At 41.5% G+C, this 23,873-nt stretch overlaps 1 protein-coding gene across 1 annotated transcript in view; it reads left to right on the forward strand.

Moving 5' to 3' along the window:
- The window catches only part of UVRAG (UV radiation resistance associated), a 113,851-nt gene that overhangs the window by 57,297 nt on the left and 32,681 nt on the right, over positions 1-23,873 (forward strand). The window contains exons 10-13 of the mRNA XM_051608689.1: positions 298-385; positions 954-1,014; positions 3,412-3,577; positions 20,946-21,024. Coding sequence (XP_051464649.1) covers positions 298-385; positions 954-1,014; positions 3,412-3,577; positions 20,946-21,024 — 394 coding nt within the window. The remainder of the gene's footprint in view (positions 1-297; positions 386-953; positions 1,015-3,411; positions 3,578-20,945; positions 21,025-23,873) is intronic.

Raw genomic sequence — 23,873 nt, forward strand, 5'->3', positions numbered from 1 at the left:
AAGTCTAGAAGAGAGCAGAACAGATGCTTGGTTGCATGTGGAGACTGTCATAGAACCTTCAAGTCTGTTTGGGTGAAGCACAGCTTTGTCATATTTAATTGTCATAGTCAAAATATGCCTGTAACATGAGGTACAAATGGAAAGAAAAAGTTAACCTTCTGTATTTATTTTTTTTGTGGGGTTACCTAGCTTTTTTGGGGAAGGGGATACTTGGGAAGATGCAGAAGGGGGATATAAGGGCTTGATACCTTAATGCTTTTGAAGAAGCTAATGGTTTTGGGATCTCTTTCCCCAAAGAGAACTGTTTTTGAAGACAAATGCTCAGCAGACCATTCGATGCAAGCAGCTGCTGTCGGAGCTATCCTATATCTACCCCATTGATCTGGTATGGTTTTCATAGTCAAAAAATGTCCTTGATGTGAAGTGAGCTTCCTATTTATTACACTTTGAGAAACTATCAAGTTTTATTCATGCTGAAATTTGCTCTTCACTCGTGCTGGTTTTTCCAGCTTTTTCTTGGATTTGATCCTTAGATTGCAAACCTCACAGGGAGAGGATTTATGCCAGCATCTTTCCAATAGTCTTCACTATAAAAGTGGAAAAGCTGTAGCTGTAATTTAATGGATACTTTCCATTTTGTTTACAGTTCTATAAAGTAATGCTGACAGTAGGCTTGCTGAACTTGAAAGGAATGCATATAAACAGATGTCAAATATTTGAGCTCCAAAACCCTTTTATACAATAAACTAAGATGAAGCTTTCCCTTCTTTTAAAAAAAGTTGCATTTACTTCTGAATTAGATGAAATGGGGACTAAACCACTAAGTCAAGTCATTCGGGGTTTCATTGAATATTAAGTCTTCTGCTTTGTTGTCATCAGATGATGTGCAGGTTTCTGTTTTCTGGATGTTGTTGTTCCATTCTCACTTTCCATTGTTGATTTTAAACTTACAGAATGATCAAAAGGATTACTTTGTTTGTGGAGTCAAGCTTCCTAATTCTGAAGACTTTCAAGGTAGCTGAATGTTCTTACTTTAGTTGTTACAGTTGACACTGCTTCTAACCTTCATAAAATTAAGTAAACTGATAGCAAGGGTTTAGGATCCAAATTTCTAACTGGAAAAGTCTAGACCAGAAGAAAACTTATGCATTATTTATTCCTGCTTCCTAGATAGTGCAAAGGAAGTTACTGTTGACTCTTAGAAAAGCATCTCTCAATTCTAAGACTCAATACTGAAATTCTGGAACAGGTTTCCCAGAGAGGCTGTCAAATCTCCATCTTTGGGGATGCTCAAAACCCAACTGGACACAGTCCTGGGCAGCCTGCTGGAGCCGACCCTGCTCTGAGCAGGGCTAGGACTGTGAAATGTCTAGAGGTACCTTCCAAGCTTAGTGATTCTGGAAAATATTCATCTGACCTCAAGTTCCCTTGTAGCTACTTTCAGTCCATAAAACTTGATGGGGCAACGTGCACCAATCCCCATTCAGTTCACTGCAGTTGTTGGTGAACTTATCAACAAATATCATCCATAAATGAGACTTCAAGGCTTCCTCACAGTATGGAGTATTTTCCAAGTCAGCTTCTACTTTAACTGCCTACAATCATCCTGTTGCAGAAGCAAATATATAATGTGCCTGTCTGTATAACAGCTGGGCAGGTGACTGCATGTATTTATCAACCAATGCTGGGGATAAATTGGAACTTCATTACAATCCTCTTGAGATTTTCTCACTCCCAATACTTGCACACTCTGCAACATGTGTGATTTCTTGGGTAAAAAACCTCCATCAATGGTCTAACTATTTAAAGCCACCCTGTGGGTATTAACTTGTGCTAACAACATATTTTATTTGCTGCTCAAGGAGGAGGAATAATCTTTAAAGCAAATTATGTCAAGTATTGTCAATATGACAAATATCAGTCTGTTGCCTGGTTTTCCTGATTGCACTAAAAGTGAACTCAGTTTGGTAGTTCTTGAGAAATCAGTGGCTTGCATCTTTGGAGCCATTTTCAGCTCACATGTGTTTATTCCTTATAAAGGAATGACTGATTCTTCATCAAAGTGTCTAGAAATACCACATTACAAGGAAGAAGTAACTAAACAATCAACTGAAATATGCAGTTGAATTTGAAACCCAGCTGACATGTTTCCTATTTCAGATTCCTAGTAGATAATAATTAAAAAAAAACAGACAGGCATCTGAAATATAAAGAAAAATTATTCCCTAAAAAGCCAGTTTTACAGCAATGTTGAAGACAAAATCCTTTTTGAAAGGGATGTACCTTCTGAATTCCCTGTATTGTGTCATATTCTCACAGAGCTTGGTGTGATTTTTATACTTGTTGAACATTATTACAAGCTTTCTTAGGAGGTCATCTTTTGCTGAGCTGACTTCCCAGGAACTCATTGTGCCTCAGGAGGGATGACTGTCATGGTGCTTGTATTGGTGTGTTCACTTAGATAGAAGAAAAATAGAGAAAGCAGGAAGGAAAAGCCCTGACATGGCTAAAGGCTGTAATTTCAGTCACAAGACTTGTGTGTATTTGTAAAATCACAGAATGGTTTGGGTTGGAAGGGATCTAGAAGATCATCCAATTCCAACCCCCCTGCCATGAGCAGGGACACCTCCCACCATCCCAGGCTGCTCCAAGCCACATCCAACCTGCCCTTCAACACTGCCAGGGATGGGGCAGCCACAGCTTCCCTGGGCAACCTGGGCCAGGCTCTCCCCACCCTCACAGCAAAGAGTTTCTTAAATCTCCCCTTTTCAAGTTTAAATCCATTACCCCTTGTCCTATCACTACACACCCTGGTAAGAAGTCCCTGCCCAGCTTTCCTGTAGGCCTTTCAGATACTGGAAGGCCATATTCCCAGCAGGTGAAGCTTTATGGTTGAAACCTTCAATGTCAAATTGAAAATTACACTTTAGAACGATGGATTAATCTGAGTTCTTCCAGTTATTGGCAGAGAACAGAGTTCATGCCCTGGGGTGGGTGTCTTTCCAGCTGATGTCACTAATGAATGAAGTTCTGCAGGAATCCAGCTTTTCCCTGACCCTGCTCATACATCTAGAGAAATGCAGACAGTTCAAGTCCTGAATGTTGTCTTGGGAATTTTGTTTCACTTTTCCCATCTCTTCTTTACCATCCCCCAACACTAAGAGTAAATTTCAGCTTTGGAAGTATAAAATTGGAGGGAGACTGAAGCCATCACCTGTTTGATGTTGCCCTTTAAGAAAAGAGCAAACTACAAACAATTAAAAAGCAGTCCAAATTGATTTTAGACTTGAAACTGCTCTGAAGTTGTAAATCCTGATAGCTTGATGAACTGAATCATTCTCTGAACAGTAAACATCAGCTTGTACTGAGCCTGCAGTTGATGAAATAATGTTATTCTTTTGTTCTTGACAGCAAAAGATGATGGAAGCATTGCTGTTGCCCTGGGCTACACTGCTCACTTGGTGTCAATGATCTCCTTCTTCTTACAAGTTCCACTCAGGTATCCTATCATTCACAAGGGCTCCAGGTCTACAATCAAAGATAATATCAATGACAAACTGACGGAGAAGGAGCGAGAGTAAGTACCCTGGAAATCTGCTTTTGTACTGTCTTCAGATCAGCAAAACCAGCACCACCACCAAAACACCCACTGAGCAGTTTTGGGTAGTCTGAAGAGACACAGCTTATTTCCTGCTGCTTTCAGTAGCTGTGGGACAGTGGTTTGGGTTGCTCATGTTGGAATTCTGTGATCAGCTTTGTCATTCTAGGTCTGTTAGCAGGTGAATCATAGAATCATTTGGGTCGGAAGGGACTTTCAAGATCATCTAGTTCCAACCCCCCTGCATGGGCAGGGACACCTCCCAGCAGCCCAGGCTGCTCCAAGCCCCATCCAACCTGCCCTTCAACACTGCCAGGGATGGGGCAGCCACAGCTTCCCTGGGCAGCCTGGGCCAGGCTCTCCCCACCCTCACAGCCCAGAATTTCTTCTGAAGATCCAACCTAAATCTCCCCTCTTCCAGTTTAAAACCATTACCCCGTGTACTCTCACTACACACCCTGGTAAAAAAACCTCTCCTCAGTTTTCCTGTAGGTCCTTCAGCTACTGGAAGGTGCTCTAAGGTCTCTCTTTAATAGTGTGTCTTATAGGTGAGTTTTGGCTGCAGACTGAGAAAATTGCCTTTCATGATTTGCTACTGGCTATCAGAATCAGCTGCAGATAACTAGTGTGGCTTCTCTGAGGGGTTCCTGCCAGTACTGGAGAAGTGGCTGATAAACATGAGAGAATAAATACCTCTCTGTAACACAGAGTATTTCAATCAATTGGAAAAGAAAAAGCACTGGCAAGTGGTTATCTACTAAAAATCAGCTTAGTATTCAAGGAAGAGTGTTTAATTTATTCTGCAATTGTTGTTGTTCTACATGTAGCTACACTGTTGATATTGTGCTAGTATCTTCCTATCCTTAAATCCACTCTCTGAAGGCCTTTTTGGCACTCTGCCTGTTTTCTCACTGACTATGCACCTGTGAGCTCTAATATGAAAATAGTGGCAATTGTGGGTTAAGCTTCACTTTGTAGCCTGCAACCACAGAACTGTAAGGAATGCACCAAGGAATTGGCCAGCTGTGGGAGGCCAGCTTCTCCACTCTGATCCTGTGCCTGTAGGGATGGATGGCTGCAGAGTCAGACTTGCAGCACCAAGGACTTTGTCTTTCCCTGTGCAGGGTTTGAAAAGAGAGCAAAGGAAATGGCTGAGGGGAAATGAATGTGTGGAAAGTAGCTGTATCTAGTGACATAAAGCCTGTAAAAGGAAAAAAGAAAGCCATACCAAGATAAACCTCTTCTCTTTGGAAATATGCAATCAAAGTGGTATCATTTTTTTAACACTGTAATTTTTTAACATGAATTCTTAATAGTCTAAATCAAGGTGGAGGGGTCTTACTGTGCATGGTTGACAGGATTGGGATGCTTGGAAGTGTCTGATTTCTCTTTGAATTGAGTGACTTTTAGCAGGACAGCTGAGATAACTTGCCTGAAGGGTTAAACTCACTGAGGTCTTCCTGTTTTGGCATAATAAAATATGACTATATAATTATGTCTTGCAAATTAATTTTGATACTGCTTTAATAACTTGTCCAAACACTTCCTGGGCAGCTTGATAGAACATTAATCTGTTTTGCTTCAATTTTGTTCTCCAAGCATATGTTCATACTCCTTCCTGTACATCACTTTCAGAAGGGTAGCAAACTAGAACATTTCTATCTGGAAAACAAATTTCTGAGGAGTTAGAGCTGCCTGTGTGTGGGTGTATGAAGATTAAACCAATTTCCTCTTGTCTGAGACAGATTGGAAGGTTTAGTCCTTCATGCTGTAGACTTCCAAACCCTTATGACTCAATACTTTATTTCACAATAGATTTCTAAAAAGGAGGAGTTTAGCTAAGTGTATAAATCCCTGTTGGGCCATTTACCTGTGTTCTGCAAGATTTTTTCAGGATTAGCTCCTGCCTGACATCCTCTTTTCCCAGCTATTGGAGAGTCAACTCTAGAGCTCTCTCAGGACTTCAGTTGCTATAACTTGCAGGTTTTTTTCTAAACTAATTCCTCATGTTTCTCACCTGCTCCTAACTGAATTGAACATAGCAATTAACAGGCCTTATTCCATTTCTTAATTTCAGTGACCTATCCTTTAGCAGCTTTTAAACTCCAGTGTAAACTGTTGAGTAATGACAGTGAGGTTTTCTCTATTCTCAGCCTTTATTATAACACATAGAGTCATGATTATTGACTAGGTTAAAGATTTTTACTTGGCTTTGCAATTTTTTTTTTTTTCCTGGACTGCAGGGTTGCCTGAGATCCACATTAAAAGCTTCTAAAAATGATGTATTGGGGAACAGCTGATGTTTTCACTCAATTTCATAAGTACTTGTGTTTGTTTCTGATCTTGTACCATATAAATATGTTACTAAACTTCCAAGTTTCTGCACCAGCTTTTTAAACCCCTTATTATAAGGTGATTAAATATTTTGAGAGCTTTTGGGATGTAAGTTAACATCTGGAAAATCCTTTATTTGCTTCAGATTTGTTTACTTAGATGATCCAGGTCACTTACATCTCAAGGTTCTTGTAGAAGTGTTCAGTTTTGTCTGCTGCAATTAATGTTAAGGTGGAAGAGTCCAACAGGAGGCTGTGGTGAGATCTCAGCACTCGTGCCTGGCCACATTCTTGAAGGCAGAATGAGGTAGAGAACACCAGCCAGTAGCACACAATATATGGTCAGCTCTGTAATATTAGAGATCTTAGTGTTTGTAAACTGTTTAATAACTTCTCCCTTCTTGTAGCGCACAGAAGAGTTTTGGTCCATAAATTTTCTCCCATAAATCTACTTTTTATGACTTTCTGAACCACCAAGGGTAAGGCAAGAATGTAATTTTTACTAAATAACTCATTAATGCACCACTTCAGTGGTCTGTGACAACTTCTCCAGAGTGTATCAAACATGTAGGAAGAAAAACTACCACTCCTTAGATATTCTGGACTCAAAAGATTTCAAACCAAAGGATGGATCCATAACCCCCAATTTCAAGCTGCTTGGGACAGCAGCATGTGCCTTTCTCCAGGGACAAATGTGCTCACTGAATGAGCCACCTAAATTCAGTTCTTGCAGAACTGAAACATGGCACTTCAGCACATCCTCATAAGCATAGGAACAATGCTGAGATTAGACTATTTATGGTATGTTCTGACAGTGTCTGTCAAGACCTGCATCTAGTGCTTCTGTTAGCCTGGTCCCCCCTTTACAAAAAGGGTGGGACAGGCTGAAGAGGGTCCAGAGAAGGGCCACAAGGATGATCAGAGGACTGGAGGACCTGCCAGATGAGGAGAGGCTGAGAACACTGGGCTTGCTCAGCCTGGAGAAGAGAAGGCTTCAGGGAGACCTTATCACCATGTTCCAGTCCTTAAAGGGTGGCTGCCAAGAAGATGGAGACTCCCTATTTACAAGGAGTCCCGTGGAAAAGACAAGGGGTCATGGGCACAAGTTGCTCCTGGGGAGATTCCCATTGGACACAAGAGGGAAATGTTTCCCCATCAGGACAGTCCAACATTGGAACAGTCTCCCAAGGGAAGTGGTGGATTCCCCCACATTGGGCAGTTTGAAGTCTCAACTTGACAGGGTGCTGAGCCACCTCCTGTCAACTGGAGTAGTGCCTGGAAAGGTTGGACCAGGTGTTCCTTGAGGTCTCTCCCAACCTGGCATTCTAGGATCCTGTGATTTTTAAACTCAAGATATCTTCCAGTGTAGAGCAAAATAAGGAGTGTGAGACATACTTTGTGATGCTGCCTGTGTTGGTGGTGCTGCTGTTGTCCTATTTTTTAGGTAGTTTTCAATTCTCTTCTTTGAATGCTGATAGAAGCTGAACATCTCAGAAAATAAATGCCTGCATTTTTCTGTCTGGGAGCTACTGAACCTTTTGAAACAGTCTCAGTCTTCTTGTTAGTTTTAAAGAGAGTACAGTAAAGCACACTCATGCCATCTGTGTGGGAGGCTTTTGGCACCTCTGTTGACTCAAAGCCGTGCCGGGTTGCTACACATTTTATAATTGAAACTTCACATGACACTTTAAAACCTGCCAGTTGGATATTTAAGAATAGAGACAGCTTGAATATTCTTACACTCCTCGAAGAAAAATAACATTCTATGGGTTTTCATCACCTTTCTGGTACCCTACATGACTCTGGACAAGTGAAGTGACCATTCAGAGCAATTATTTCTGTCGTATTTTTGCATTCTCATTTGTACTGTGTATTTAGAAAGATTTTTCAAGAACCTTTACTTCTCTGCTAGGTAATTTAGAAAGAAGAATGGTTTCAAGACATAGTTTTGCTAATATTTTTCTCTGTAATATTATTCAATTTAACAGTACATGCAGTATGTTCTGGCTCATAGAATCACAGGATGGTGAAGGTTGGAAGGGACTTCAAAGACCATCAGGTTCCAACCCCCCTGCCATGAGCAGGGACACCTCCCAGCAGCCCAGGCTGCACAAGCCCCATCCAACCTGCCCTTCAACACCTCCAGGGAGGGGGCATCAACAACTTCCCTGGGCAACCTGTTCCAGTGCCTTCCTACCCTCATGGGGAAGAATTTCTTCCTGATGTCTGACCTCAATCTTCCCTCTTTCAGCTTAAACCCATCTCCCCTTGTCCTGTCACTGCCCTCTCTGGTGAAAAGCCCCTCCCCAGCTTTCCTGAGCCCCTTCAGGCACTGGGATGCTACATCTTATTCTTACTGCAGTGTGTTAAGGAAGGATTAGAAAAATAATAGTAGTAAGAAAGTGATCACCTCAAAGTCATATTTCAGGTTAGAGGGAAAACATGAAGGGGCAGAATTCATTATTTAAAAAGGCCTTTGTGTTTAAAAGGCAATAAGAAGGTCATAGTTTTCAAGTGTAGCTACTGAGGCACATACAGTCATTTCAGAGTTGTCTCCTCTCAAAGAGGTGCTATGGGTTTTTTTCTGTTTTTTTATTCTTGTGTTGTGTGTTTAAGTATTGAACTTGTTGCCACCTGTTGTTATACAAGTGAAAAATGTAGATGCACAGTTTAAAAATTAAGTAGTAAAAAACCAAACAGGCCCTTCACAGTCATAGGGGAAGCCTGATCTAATCTAGTGTATTTTTTGCAGGAACATTTGCCATTAGCTGAGATAACAGGAAACTGCTGTAATGGTTTCCTTGGCATCTTATAGTCTAGAGAAAGATTTAAGGTCTTGTCTTCCACTCTGCTTGACAAATACAGACACCAACAGGCCGGAGGTGACACAAACAGCTGCAGTTCAGTCTAGGACATCTGCATTCAAAGGCATCTGGCCTCTTTGCTGTTCTATTACTGTTTTTTCACTTATCTGAGGAGCCAGACAGGTGTGTGAAATGGCATGAGGAGGAGTGAAGCTGCATGTGCTGCCATTTTCCTGTGCCCTGGGTGTTGAGGACACTTGAAGAATTGAACTTGATCACTTTCTTTGCCAGAGCTGTGTTCTGAAACTGAAATTAAACTTTGGGAGAACTAAATATTGAGAGCAATTCATATTTTTGTTTCTGGAGAAATAGTATTAACTGCTTAAATTTCTATATAAAGTGACAGTCTTGAGAGACACTTGATGTACTTGTTAGTTTTGAAACAAATCTTGACAAGCTATTTGCATTTTTCATTTCTGAGAAAATCACTCTATGGCATAAAAGTGGGAATGGCCTAAGTAGCAATGATGGGTAGTTTCATGATTAGTTCCCTGACTTGCCTGGTTGGAATGACTTCTAGTCTGCTTGGTTTTGTACATTATGCCACTTTTTGTCCTGCCTGAGCACCTTCTGTTGTTACTAGGATATTTGCCCTACTGTATTCTTTCAGAAAACAGGATCAAAACAAATGGTGTGTTTGCAGTTAAAGGTGAGGTCTGATCCTAAAGTAATTTTCCAGAAACTATTTCAGTGAGACATCCAAACTATATTTTTCTGGAGCTCAGCTTCGTCGTTATTGCAAACTTTGAGCTTGCCAGGAGATTGTAATTATTAGTAATTAAATTATTAGTAATTTTTTGTCTTGCTATTTAATTTAGCTAGGTGTTCTGAAAGATGTTCCGAGTTAGGGTTGGGAAGATCTGCTGGCATCAGGAAACAAAATGTGATTGTCCAGCCTCTTATATCACAGGGGTGCTCCAGCATTGCAAAAAAAGCTGGAAGTCTCTGGATTCTAATACCTTAAAACAGTTTCATTTCATTGTAGTAGCCCACTTGGGAAGTACAAAGGCATGAATAGTAAAAAGCAGGTCGTTTTTTACTGGCATGAGGCAGTCCCATAGCAACTGAAGAGTGTACCAAGCATGCAATGCAGCTGCTCTTGTTGGATGTTCAGAGAAGTCCTGGATTCCTCAAGGATTGAAAGCCATGAGTGACTTTTTCCTGATACAGCTCCTGTAGAACTTAAAGCCCATGTGCAAGTGCAGGGCCAAAGGGCTGCAGCACTGTGTGTGAATGTTAACTCATCTCCCTGGCTTGCTGGTCAAGTCTTGAATTCACACCAGCAGGTTGGTTTAGCCCAGTTTGGGATGCTTTTAATTAGTTGAGGGAGCCACATTTGAGAGAAGTGGAAAAGTTAAGAGCAGTCAGGCCAGATGTACTTTTAATCTGCACATGCTAAATCAGTTATTTTGATATGTTGCTGTTGCTTTTTAAACATTCTCATTTGCACTACTAAAGAAGATGTGTGTATGTTATAATGTGTGTATTAAGTCATGCATTCTAAGTTACTGACAGTGTAAGTTCTGATGGAAAAGCTTTCATTTCTCAGGCCTATGAATCAAGCAAGTTTTATATCAAAACCAGTTCTGCTACCAGACTGCTTCCAAATAACCTTTCTCAATGAACTGTGTTGTCTTTCATTTTGATTTTATTTTATTTTTCAAGTGTGACAAGCTGGATTTGCAAGAAAGTAGAGATAAGTGTTGGAGATCAGGCATGGAGGGTAATTTTGGAGCATTTGGAAACCACTTGTTGAATGAGTGTGGTCTAAAAGTGGTTCTGCTGTTTTGCTCCTGTTTCGTGGGGTGGAAAAATCAGTCTGAACTGACTTACTAGAGCTAAGGTGGTTATTGCTTTGTGCCTGGTAACAGATAAGCCACTTTCAACAAAATAGTCTCAAAAAACATGACACAAGCAAGTGAAGAATAACTTTTTCACTGACATTAACATCCTCCCACTCAATGGAGAAGCCTTTAGTCATTTTTGGTGCTTTGGCTGAGATAATAAAATGGCAGCTTTGGGAAGAAATCTTGGCAGACTCAAATCAGATGGAGGGAGATGGTTTGTTGAGAAATCTAATCGCTGTCAAAGCAAAGTTGATTCTTTCTGGTAGATTGAGTGTGTGCTAACTGTGCAGCTTTATTGCTCAAAGAATGCTTTTTGCCATGAACTTATCTTGAACTGTGATTTTACGTTCCACATTCTTGAGGATATTTAGCTAGAATCTAGAGTTATTTTATTCTTGGTCACCAAAATAATGCTTTTGCCTTCATTTGGTCAGCAAATATTATTGTGCGTAGATGAAGAATTAGATCAGGTGTTCTTTAATAAATGTAGATACTTCTAATACTGTTTCTGGGAACCAGGAGCTTTTACATCCTACTGCCCAGCCTGAAAAAGCAGGTTTTGTTTACTGCAGTGGATGAGACTACTGACCCCAGACATCTACAGCTGAGAAATGTTTCTGTGAAGACATCTTAGTCTTAATTTACTCCCATTGGAACGCGATACTCCCAATGAGATTATTTTTCAAAACATTACTTCATTTTTCAATAAGCAGAGACTTGACTTGTATCAAGTGTCCTCTAGTTAAAAGTGATCCTTCAGTGGCAGGGAGATAGGAAGTTGTGATAGTGGAGGTTGTCAGTTCTATCCTCACAGATAGTCCATGTGTTGTGGGGTATCCATCACTGTGTGCATGTAGCAAGCCTGGAATTCAAGCTATATTCCCATGATATCAAGATATCATGGGGATTTACAGTCTGCAAAGAGCCATCAGTGTCACTTGTTCTGTGGATTGCTAGCTGTATTTTTCAGGTGTTTGAAAGGGTTATTTGCTGAACTAGTATAAGGAGGCCCTGTTGTAGAAATCACAGAATTGGCAGAGTTGGAAGGGACCTCTAGAGATCATCTGGTCCAACTCCCCTGCTGAAGCAGGATCACCCAGGGCTGCATCCAGGGGCTGGAATATCTGCAGAGAAGGGGACTCCACACCCTCCCTGGGCAGCCTGTCCCAGGGCTCTGTCACCCTCACAGGCAAGAAGTTTTCCCTCATCTTTCAGGGGCACTTCCCATGTTCCAGCCTGTGCCCGTTGCCCCTCGTCCTGTCCCTGGGCACTGCTGAGCAGAGTCTGGCTCCATCCTCCTGCACCCACCCCGAGATACTGCCAGGCATTCAGAAGGTCTCCTCTCAGCCTTCTCTTCTCCAGGTTGAGCAGTCCCAGCTCTCAGCCTTTCCTTATCAGGGAGATAAATCAGTGACTGTTTTACTGAGAACTGCCCAGCTTCCATAACCTGAGTCTCTGTTTCCTGTTCCTCTGTACAGCCTGCACATATTGAAGCTATTGTACATTCTCCAAGAGCAAGGTCACAGCAGTTACACTTCTTAATAGAAAGATGGCAGTGCTTCTGCTTTCCATTATCTTCTTGTTGAGCTATTCAGATAGGCATTTGGGATATACATTGCATAAAGTGAAGCTGCCAACATGTTTTCCTTTCCCAGTAAACTAATTATCTGTGTATTGTGTAAAGCTTGAATGAGGATGTGCTTTTTTCCCCTTGACAGTTTGTATTTTTGTCATCAACTTTGTTTTACAAGTATAGCTTTTTCTCTCAAGTAGGAACTCCAACCCATATGGCAATCAAATCTGAATTGACTTGTGATTTGTGAATCATATTCATGTCTTAATCTCATCTCTAACAAAGGAAAGTGCATGCTTGTAATCCTTTTTCCTGCCTTTCTGTTTGATGTCAGCATTGCTCCCCAGGTGGGGATCTTTTTGAGTTTAAGCACTTTTCTGATCATGCTGATTGTTGGCAGACTAGTGAGCTGTTCCTGGTGCGCCAGTAGTCACCTTGAGGTTGGTTTGTGGCCTCCACCATCAGCTGGTACATTGGTATGAAGCACTTAGACATTAGGAAGATACTCTTTGCTGTGAGGTTGGTGAGACCCTGGCCCAGGTTGCCCAGAGAAGCTGTGGCTGCCCCATCCCTGGCAGTGTTGAAGGGCAGGTTGGATGGGGCTTGGAGCAGCCTGGGCTGCTGGGAGGTGTCCCTGCCCATGCAGGGGGTTGGAACTAGATGATCTTTAATGCCCCTTCCAACCCAAGCCAGTCTGTGATTCTAGGCTCAGTGTTGGATCTCTAGATTTAAGACATCTGGTGGTGAAGGCAGTTTCATTCTGTTGTGTTGTAGCTATGTTCCTTCCAACAAGCTCTCAGCTGCTTGGGTCTGCTGTGTAAGGTCTGTGATATAACAGCTTATCTGAGAAGAAGCAGGGTTTGAAGCTGTGCAGCCAAAGCTTCTTTTGCCTTGCTCTTCTGGTGGGAAGTGCTGGATGTTTTGGTGCCTGTGGCTCTTTAGCAGCCTACTTTTCCTAATGCTTGATTTGAAGTTTCCTGGGGCATAGTGGTTTCAAGTGAGCAGGTTGGACAATGGTAGTCCTCCTTTAAAGCTTTTCTTTATTCTGGTTCAGAGAAGTCCCAGAACTTGAAAATAACACAAGTTTTCTCCTCTGGGTACAACATTCCTTTACAGTGAGCAAACAGGATGTGGTTGGGTTGGAGAGAATACAGGAGCTTCTTCCTCCCCTGCCTGCCCCCCTTGTACCCCCCCAAAAGGGGGTGAGATTGAAATAACTCAAACATCAGTAAATATTTAAACCTTCTTCTTGTACACTCCTCATACTTCAGTCATATCAAGCAAGAACTTGTGCCTTTTTCAGGTCATTATCTTATCTGGATTGGGCTGTTTAGTCCTACCTTCCTGTAGGGTGTCCTGTCCCTGAGTTTAAGCTTGAAATTCCTTATTTTCCAAACTGCCCTATTTTTGGTAGTGCTGTGTGAGGCACAGTTACTCCCTAGATGTGATGGATGACTCTTTGCTATCACACTAATGACTGTTACAGTCACAGAAATTGCATCAGTTCTTTATCTGTGTAATACTGAACAATTGGGTTTCAGCTGCATTCTGCCAAGTCTGCTCTACAGTCACCTTACTGCAGCCATTCTGCTCACTGTCCTTGAAAATAAGAAGTGAAGGGAAAAGCCATGGCATGTTTGTCCTCTGAAAAATTCAGTGGGTGCAGTTGGGCAGGAAGTATCAAAGGTATTGCAAGTGGTGTGAAAATACAGTGATACTGGCTTCATTTAGTCCTAGGACCATGGAATGTCTTGGCTTGGAAGGGACCTCTACAGGTCATCTAGTCCAACCCCCCTGCAATAAGCAGGGACATCTCACACTGGAACAGATTGCTCAGAGCCCCATCCAGCCTGACCTTGAATGAAGTTGATGAGCTTCTTCTGATCTTCTGCTCCAAACTAAGAGTTGGAATTCTACTTATATTTGCCAAATGGGATGTAATATGCTATTTAAATTGTGCCACACTTCAGCCTGTGGAAAACAGTTAGATGTGTAAAAATAATGATTTTACTGACTTCTTCCCTAAAGACTTTTCTGAAGTAGAGATTAAACTTTGAGACTTCTTAATATAATTCGGGATATACCAGAAACCTGAACCAAAGAGAGAATAAAAGACTTAAAACATATGGTGTAATAGCAAAGTAGAAGCAGGTGAAAGCAGTTAAAAATGAAGCAATTTCTTAAGCTTTAAATATAGTTTCTATTAAAGACAGACGGTTATAGACAATAAAAATTGGCCACCAATATATTGGTACATATGTGATTTTTCTGGATACAGAGGAGTTCATAAATCACAGAACACAACAGTAAATGTATTTGGGCTTGAATTAAGAAGAGATACTTGAGGTCTGAAATAAATGTATGGAATAAGGATTCTTCCAGCTTTTCCTAACAGTTACCATCTGACTGAACGAAAAACCCTGTGGTGATTTACTGCATGTTCATCAAACACTGAAGTTACTGTGTAAAACAGCTCAAGATTAGCTGAGGCTGTAAAATTAAATGAGATTTTGATGGCTGATAAGTACTTGTCTAAGGTCAGCTGAAAAGGTAGGAAGGTGAGCTTCTTAGTGGTTAGAGTAGGATATTGAGCCCAATTTATTTTTGAGTTGTAAGGAGGATGGTCTGCTGCTTGAAACACTGAAATTAGGCTAATCACATCATCAGCTTTGAAGCAGGCCTCTAGTTTTCCAGAGTCAGTATCTGTGGGCAACATAAGCAATCTTTTAAAGACCTTTTTTCTGTAGTTACACACATAAACACAGAATATTTGGGGCTGGAAGGGACATGGGAAGATCACCCAGCCCAACCCCCCTGCCAGAGCAGGGTCACCCAGAGCACATCACACAGGAACGTGTCCAGGAGGGTTGGAATGTCTCCAGAGAAGGAGACTCCACAGCCTCTCTGGGCAGCCTGGCCCAGGGCTCTGTCACTCTCACAGGAAAGAAGTTCTTCCTGATATTCCCATGGAACCTCCTGTGCTCCAGTTTGCACCCATTGCCCCTTGTCCTGTCACTGGACATCACTGAACAAAGCCTGGCTCCATCCTCCTGACACTGCCCTGAACGTGTCTGTAACCATGGGTGAGGTGGCCCCTCAGTCTCCTCTTCTCCAAGCTCAAGAGACCCAGCTCCCTCAGCCTTTCCTCATCAGGGAGATGTTCCACTCCCTCCAGCATCTCTGTGGCTCTGCCCTGGCCTCTCTCCAGCAGTTCCCTGTCCTTCCTGAACTGAGGGGCCCAGAACTGGACACAATATTCCAGATGCAGCCTCACCAAGGCAGAACAGAGGGGCAGGAGAACCTCCCTTGCCCTACTAACCACCCCCTTTCTAATGCACCCCAGGATCCATTGGCCTTCTTGGCCACAAGGGCACACTGCTGGCTCATGGTCATCCTCCTGTCCTCCAGGACCCCCATGTCCCTTTCTCCTGCACTGCTCTCCAGCAGGTCAGCCCCCAACCTGTGCTGCTACATGAGCTGGTTCTTCCCCAGATGCAAGACTCTGCACTTGCCCTTGTTGAATTTTTTTAGTTAGTTTTCTGATTTTTAAATACATCAGTATTAGTGGGCAATTTTAGTTGGAGACACTGTCGTAGCAAACTTGCTACCCATACTGTCTTACCAAAACCAGTGGTTTAGTACATACGTTCAGAAACTGTAAGAGCTGGGTTATAAACCCCTTTGTTTTATTAAGAAATAACAAATACTTTTTATAAGGACAAAAGCCACCAAACCTGCTTCATCCAAACTGTAGGCATCTCCCCTTAAGCTGTGAATATGAAAAAGAAACATCCTGGTAAGAGGCTTTTCTCTACCTTCTACTACTGAAATTTCTCAGATCTACTTTCAGCAGCACTTAAACATAGTTTTATATCTTGATATGATCTGGATATCTTGAATCATGAAAAATAAGGCTGAAATCAGCACTGGGAAGTGAATTAGTCTTTGTCCCACAGGAGGGATGAAGTTTATTTAGAGGGAAGTGTTACAATAGCTGAGATACATGGTGGTTTGAACTCGCTTTAGAGATGGTACATTAGACTTTTTTGTGCCTGAATCTTTAGAATTGCCAGATAACCTGCTTTATCTGGCAGCTCAGGTCTCCTTAGGAAGTGTAGCAGTAATTAATAGGACATAGGTTGAAATAAAGCAGAGGGTGGTGAGACCCTGGCCCAGGTTGCCCAGAGCAGCTGTGGCTGCCCCATCCCTGGCAGTGTTGAAGGGCAGGTTGGATGGGGCTTGGAGCAGCCTGGTCTAGTGGTAGGCCTCCCTGCTCATCTAGTTGGAACTAGATGATCTTTAAGGTCCCTTCCAACTCAAACCATTCTATGATTCCATGAGTCTATTAATTATCAGGTCATGAGTTTCAAATGTTGACTAGAACTGTGGTGTAAAGCCTAGACCCTGGTGGAGCCCCACTTCACTAGCACTTCCATTTTCAGCAGTAACTGTTGTTTAACTCCACCCAGAGAGTACTTATTGCTCTGTATTCATTCATACTTCATCAATATCCCATTTCCCCAGCATATTTGTGAGCATATTACACCATAAAGTGCCAAGAGATTTATTTAAATTCCGACAGAAATGTGACATTTCTGTTTCTAACCTGTTTGTCAAGGCTTGAAGTTAGGTTGGTCTGACAGTTTTCCTCTTGAAAAATCTGATCCTTTTTTGTTCCTAGTTTCTAGTTGTTTGGTTTGTTTTTCCAGGTCTCTCTTCCACTATTTTCTCCCCATTCCCTATAAAGCAGGTGATGTTCATAGAATAGAATCATAGAATCGTCCTTGTTGGAAGGGACCTTGAAGATCATCTGTGGGAAACTGTTCTTTTCTTCCCCAGAGTCCAACCATAACCTAAATCCCCTCTACCATAACTTGATTTACCTGTTCAGTGCTTAAAATCACGTCCCTAAGCACCACATCTGTATTTCTTTTCAACACTTCCAGGGATGGTGACTCCACCACCTCTCTGGGCAGGCTGGTCCTGTGTCAAAGTCCAATGTTGACTTGTTGGAATTAAGATTGCAGGTAGAGAGGAGATGTTTGTTCTTGGGAAGCCTCTGAGCAGGAGAGATGGGAAGGAAGTAAGGGGGGGATGAGTTACCATCTCTATCCTATGCTCTGCTAAAATGAAATTTGTCAGTGATAATAAGAAGTGCCTTGTAACTGCCTCTGATTTTTAGTGGTTTTTACTGTTGCTCTTGAGAAACGGCAATGAAAACCTCTGCTTGTGAGACTGAGGAGACTTGGCTCTTGAATATATGTAGGGTTAGCAGAAGCCTCGTGTGTGTTTTGAGGCTGGAAGTTTGGTAGTGTTCTCCTTCACCAGGACAGAAACTCTTCTGTCATTGTGGGGGTCACAAGTAGAACACAACAACTTGTGCCCAAAGTGACATGGCACGAAAGGGGAGGTGAGCTGTGTGTCTAAAAATGTCACACATGTGAATGTTTTATGGTTTATTATGGATTTTTCTCTGTTCCTGCTGTGTGGTACAGCTGGGAAACACTGGTCATCTGACTTCCATCCCAGTGAATCCTATAAAACAGAACACGTGACTCAAATAAATTAATCAAAACTTTGCATTTGTCACAGTCCCTCAGGATTAAATAAGCAAAACATGAACCTTCCAAAACAAACGTAAGCTTTAAAGACTGAGAATCCTCCTTGTGTTATCTTAGATCTTAAAGGCACACATATTGACCATCTGGTTAAAATCAGTCTGGTGTGCAGTTTGGATCACTTTCATCCAGTGCTCTCCACCTTTTGAATTCAGAGTGGGACTTTCTGCATTTCAGCATCTTTGGCACAATTGTCAGAGATGCTGAAGCTGCCTTTCCATGTGCTTGCTAGTTTGTTATTCCCTTTTTCACAGCGCAGGCTCTTGTTGCTGATATCTCAGATGTTTTAAGTGGAGCAAGAATAGCCTGGAGTACGGTGGAAGCACGAGGTGCAGAAACAGCTCCAAGTGGGGTTAACCTGTTTAGAAGTTATTAAATGTTTTTTGCTGGATCAAGTGAATGTTTGCTGAATTAAGGTCATCTTTGTGAGTCACTATGAAAATGATTACTGTTCTGTGCCAGCTGAGCAGTGTGCTCTCTGTATACAGGAAAAAAGGTATATATAGTAAATTCAAGGTGTGCTAGAGCTTTATTTTAAGAAGTCTACCCACTATTGAAAAGTAAAATTCCTTAGTAACTTCTCTCAGATGATCCCTTCTGGTCATCACACAATAGACACCTGTGGCTTGTTTATTTTCTTCTTTCCACTAAACATATCACACTTATTCCTTCTAACTGTTCATCTTAGGGCAAGTATCTGTGTTCTGCTTTAAAGAGCTTAATGATTATTTTCCTCCCCCAAATATACCAGCAAGAATGGAAGCAAGGAAGGTACATGCTGGAGTAGAGTGGGCAGGCAGATGCCATTTTGCATTTTATTGAGTGCATTGTGATTATAAAAATACTAAAATAGTAGTTTTCAAATGTATTTTTTTTTTTAACAAGTATAAATGAAACCTTACACAGCAGACTTAAGGTACCAAAGTGAGAGAGATTCAGCTTACAGTTGTTCTTTTCTAAGGAACAGGCAAGAATTTCACAGAGGGAGCCAGCAGTGAAAGTTGCTTTCAATTCTTCTCAACAAAACACTATATAAAATGTTGTGGTTCCTCTTCCTTAAGTTTATTACTTATGACCAGGTTTAATGGGCAAGCAAGATAACACAGAGAGGTAGAAAAGTTGGGAATGTTTTTTCTCTGAGTCATAAATTTGCATACACAAAGACATCCTGTGTCATTTTTCAAGACTTTCATGTAAATGATTATGTTATGAAAGCTGACAGGAGGATGTGTGTGGTTTAGAGTCTTTCAAGATCAATTAGTGGAAGTTAGAAGACAGAAATGTGAATGTTAGCAAAGAATCAGTACCAGTGTGGTAAAGAGAAGAGCCTGATCTTTGCAGCTTGGAAGAAACTGTGTAGGGGAGATGGTAGCAAACACTGTGAACCAGGTTTTATCCTCTTGTCTGTCCTAGACATATCAAAGATCTCTGTGTCTAGTCATGGCAAACATGTATACTATTATTAGGGACTTAATGAAATACTATCTTCTAGAGAAACATGGCTTGTGTTCCTAATGGTGCTTTTATAGTCAAGGTTGAATGAGTTTTATACTGTTAATTGTAAAGGTATCCTTTAAATCTAAATCTTGCTCTATTTGGGTAGTGTAATAGTAGATAATGAAATGAATTCCTTTTTATTTGGAGTTTACACTTAGGATGGTGCATAGTGGGGTTTTTGTAGCATGTGTTCACTTGGAAAGATTTTATTTTCTTGCATGGGGAACTAGTTGGATTTATAGATCTATTAAGCAAGGTGAGCTAGATATATACTGTTCATGGTGATTTTTATATTCCTCAACTTGAAGTGACCCAGTGAGTTTGAAAGTAGCATAAAACTTGAAGCTGATGTCTTAATATTTGATCTGCTGTGATCGTGACCTGTTAACCTTTAGCTTTAATGGCTCTATATAATGCTCCTTAAAAGTTGCAAATGCACTCTGCTCTGGGGCTGATTGATGATAAAATACACTTTGCCTAATCACCCCTCTAGAATGTGTGTTGTTTCTAGTAGATATTGATCTCCTGTATTTGTTATCTTATATTTGAGAGAGACTTTGGTTTCTGATGTAATGGGGGTTTTGTGCAGACAATACACTCAGCATCTTGATTAAGAGCTGCAGAACATACAACTCTTCAAAAGGCAAAAGCCCTTTTCATAGTATAGTTCCCATAAACATGAAGTTTAGATTGTACTAAGATTGCTGGATTGGCCACGATGACCTCAGAACCTCTGCAGGTAAGGAAGACTTAAAAAACAACCCGAAGAAACTCAGTGTACAAATATTAAAACTGCTTATGGGAACTGCTTCCCTTCAGCAAAGAATCATAGAATATACACATTAAATGATAGTATTTAATTCAGACTGTCAAATGGTTTCAATACTTAAAGGACTAAACTTCTGGTTCTCTACCCTCATGCAGCAGTTAAGACAAGTAAGCTGTGATGCTTTCTCATAAGCTGAATCTAAGTATTTAAAACTGTGAAAAATGCTTTATTTATTAAATAGGAGAAATAAACATTAGGGAAATAATGTTTGCAAGGACTGTAGTGACCTCTGATGCTGTAACTGACTTGAGCCTTTGGTGGGTGTGTTGAAGAGAAAGGAATCACTGGTACCCTCTAAGTGTTCTTCTGGTGTGTTGGTAAACAAACCTGCAAATGTCTCCTGTGTGAGAAGAGATTTGGGCTCTTTCAATCACTAAATAACAATTTAATTGAAAGATAACACCTCTCCTAAAAGATGATTTATATTTGGAAATTAACCAACCAAATACTGAATACAGAGGAATAACATGGGGCTGATGTTCTGCTCTGTGCTTCTTCAAACATGCTTCACTTAGTGAGAGGAATGTTGCAGCACTGGGCCAGTCATAAAGCATCTTCTAAAAACCTAAAATACATTAGAAATGTAATTGATTAGCTGAATGTTGACATCAGTTTATCAGGCTGATTGATTGGAGTTGCAAAGCACATGCTGTGAAGGGAGTTCCTGGGAGAAGTCAGCAAGGGAGGGTTTTTAAATCTTTACCTTCTCAGATGGATTTTTGAAGTTTACTGAATAATTTCCCTTTAAATTATTTTTTCCTTTTTTTTTTTTTTCTTTCCCATCAGATTTCCTTTATATCCAAAAGGAGGAGAGAAGCTTCAGTTTGAATACGGAGTGTATCTTCTCAACAAAAATATAGCACAGGTTGGTACCCCGAGATGTTTTCTTTTCTTGATATCCACCCTCTGCTTAGTGTCAGTAGGATGTGAGTGTGCATCTACTGTCCTGTGATGCTTTTCTCTATGGTGAACATCTGTGAACTAGTGGGGGATGTTCTTCAGATCATATTCTTCACTTACCTTATTTCTTTGTGGTAGAGATTTTCTTCTGTGGTGATTAGAGGAAGGCTTGTCAGCAAATAATGACTCTGTCATATGAGAAAAGGCTGAGAGACCTGGGGCTGGTTAGTCTGGAGAAGAGAAGACTGAGAGGGGATCTTATTAATGTTTATAAATATTTAAAGGGTGGGTGTCAAGAAGGGGCCAGTCTCTGTTCAGTGGTGCCTGTGACAGGATGAGGAGAAATGGCACCAAGTGACAACACAGGAAGTTCCACCTCAACATGAGGAGAAACTTCTTTCCTGTGAGGGTGGCAGAGCCCTGGGACAGGCTGCCCAGAGAGGCTGTGGAGTCTCCTTCTCTGGAGACTTTCAAGACCCATCTGGACACGTTCCTGTGTGACCTGCCCTGGGTGTTCGTGGTGCAGCAGGGGGGTTGGACACAGCACCTACTGTTGGAAAAGAATCATGAAATCCTAGAATGCCAGGTTGGAAAGGACCTCAAGGATCATCTGGTCCAACCTTTCCAGGTACTACTCTAGTTGATCTGAGGTGGCTCAGCACCCTGTCAAGCTGAGACTTCAAACTGCCCAGTGTGGGGGAATCCACCACTTCCCCTGGGAGACTTAAATGTTTTCTGACATTTTTATTCTGTCATCATTGAGGATTCATTCATGTTATTCTCATTGCTGTGGCTTTAATTTTGATGTTTTATTACTTTAAGTAATGCTCTACCCCTATGCTTTTGGTAAGATTTTCCATCTTTTTGTGTTCTCTTGTCTTGCAAATGCATGACATTATATTAAAAAAACCCAAAACCTCTTATACACTTCCTTACTTTCTTGCTCTTAATGTATTTTTTAAGTCAGCCTTTAATTTGGAAAATCCAGAAGTTTATAAGTTTACAAACTTGTATTTGAGATGGTACTACTACCTGCTGCTAACACCTTTGATGTGGAATTAAGAAAGTGTTCAAAAAGCTGGTCTGAAAGGGACCAGAGGAGGCCATTTAGACTGGTACCTAGTCCTAGGGCAGGGTCAGCTGCTCTTATGCTCTCCCTGGCAGATGTTGGTAGAACTTTGCCCTAAGGAGTATGTGTGATCTAAGTACTACTTAGTTTCACTGCTTGACTGTCCTGGCCTTGAAAGACTTTTCTGACATCTAATCCAAATCTGTTTTGCTTCTGTTCAGTCACATCATCACTTATTATAATCATCTCTTCATTTAAATCTCTTCCTCTTTGCAAACTTTCATGCGTTGCAAGACAGCTTCTCATTTCTAAAGTGTTATCTCATGAGTCATGTCTCCTGATTTCTTTTCTCCTATTGTCCATCTGAATCCATATCTTTCCTGAAGTGCAGTGTCCAAAGCTGGATACACTGTGACTGTTGCCTTCAAAACATTGAGTAGGATGGGGGACCTTATCACCGTGTTCCAGTCCTTAAAGGGTGGCTGCCAAGAAGATGGAGACTCCCTATTTACAAGGAGTCCCATGGAAAAGGCAAGAGGTCATGGGCACAAGTTGCTCCTGGGGAGATTCCCATTGGAGACAAGAGGTAGATGTTTCCCCACAAGGACAGTCCAACATTGGAACAATCTCCCAAGGGAAGTGGTGGATTCCCCCGCATTGGGCAGTTTGAAGTCTTAGCTTGCCAGGGTGCTGAGCCACCTCCTATCAACTGGAGTCGTGCCTGGAAAGGTTGGACCAGATGGTCCTTGAGGTCCCTTCCAACCTGGCATTCAGGGATTCTATGAAATGCTTCACAGGTCTTGTCATTTTTTTCCCAGGTTCTGATAGGTTTGTACTCTTAACAGTCTAACATGGTGAATTTTGTGATTCAGTGCAGCCTGCAACCCCAAGCCTCTTCTGCACAGCAGCAAAATAGTCTGTTCTGAACTTGTGTAGGTGACTCATGTAATTCATGTTCTACATGCAGCACCCTGAATGTATCCTTAAAGATGCACCTTTTTGTTCCTAATTGTGTTTCTGATTTGTTGGCATAACTACAGGTGAGGAAAGGTAGGTTCAGAATTCAGCCTCAGCTTTGTGTTGTCTGCATCTAAACCTAAGGGGCTGTAGAAGAGGACAAGGGGTAATGGATTAAAACTGAAAGAGAAAGAAAGAAATTCTTTAGTGTGAGTGTGGTGAGAGACACTGGCCCAGGTTGCCCAGGGAAGCTGTGGCTGCCCCATCCTTGGAAGTGTTGAAGGGCAGGTTGGATGGGGCTTGGAGCAGCCTGGTCTAGTGGAAGGGCTCCCTGCCCATCTAGTTGGAACTAGATGATCTTTAAGGTCCCTTCCAACTCAAACCATTCTATGATTCCATGAAGTCTATTAATTATCAGGTCATGAGTTTCAAATGTTGACTAGAACTATGGTGTAAAGCCTAGACCCTGGTGGAGCCCCACTTCACTAGCACTTCCATTTTCAGCAGTAACTGTTGTTTAACTCCACCCAAAGAGTACTTACTGCTCTGTATTCATTCATACTTCATCAATATCCCATTTCCCCAGCATATTTGTGAGCATATTACACCATAAAGTGCCAAGAGATTTATTTAAACTTCGACAGAAATGCGACATTTCTGTTTCTAACCTGTTTGTCAAGGCTTGAAATTAGGTTGGTCTGACAGTTTTCCTCTTGAAAAATCTGATCCTTTTTTGTTCCTAGTTTCTAGTTGTTTGGTTTGTTTTTCCAGGTCTCTCTTCCACTACT

This window comes from Apus apus, chromosome 1 (genome assembly GCF_020740795.1).
Source record: "Apus apus isolate bApuApu2 chromosome 1, bApuApu2.pri.cur, whole genome shotgun sequence".
Lineage (NCBI taxonomy): Eukaryota > Metazoa > Chordata > Aves > Apodiformes > Apodidae > Apus > Apus apus.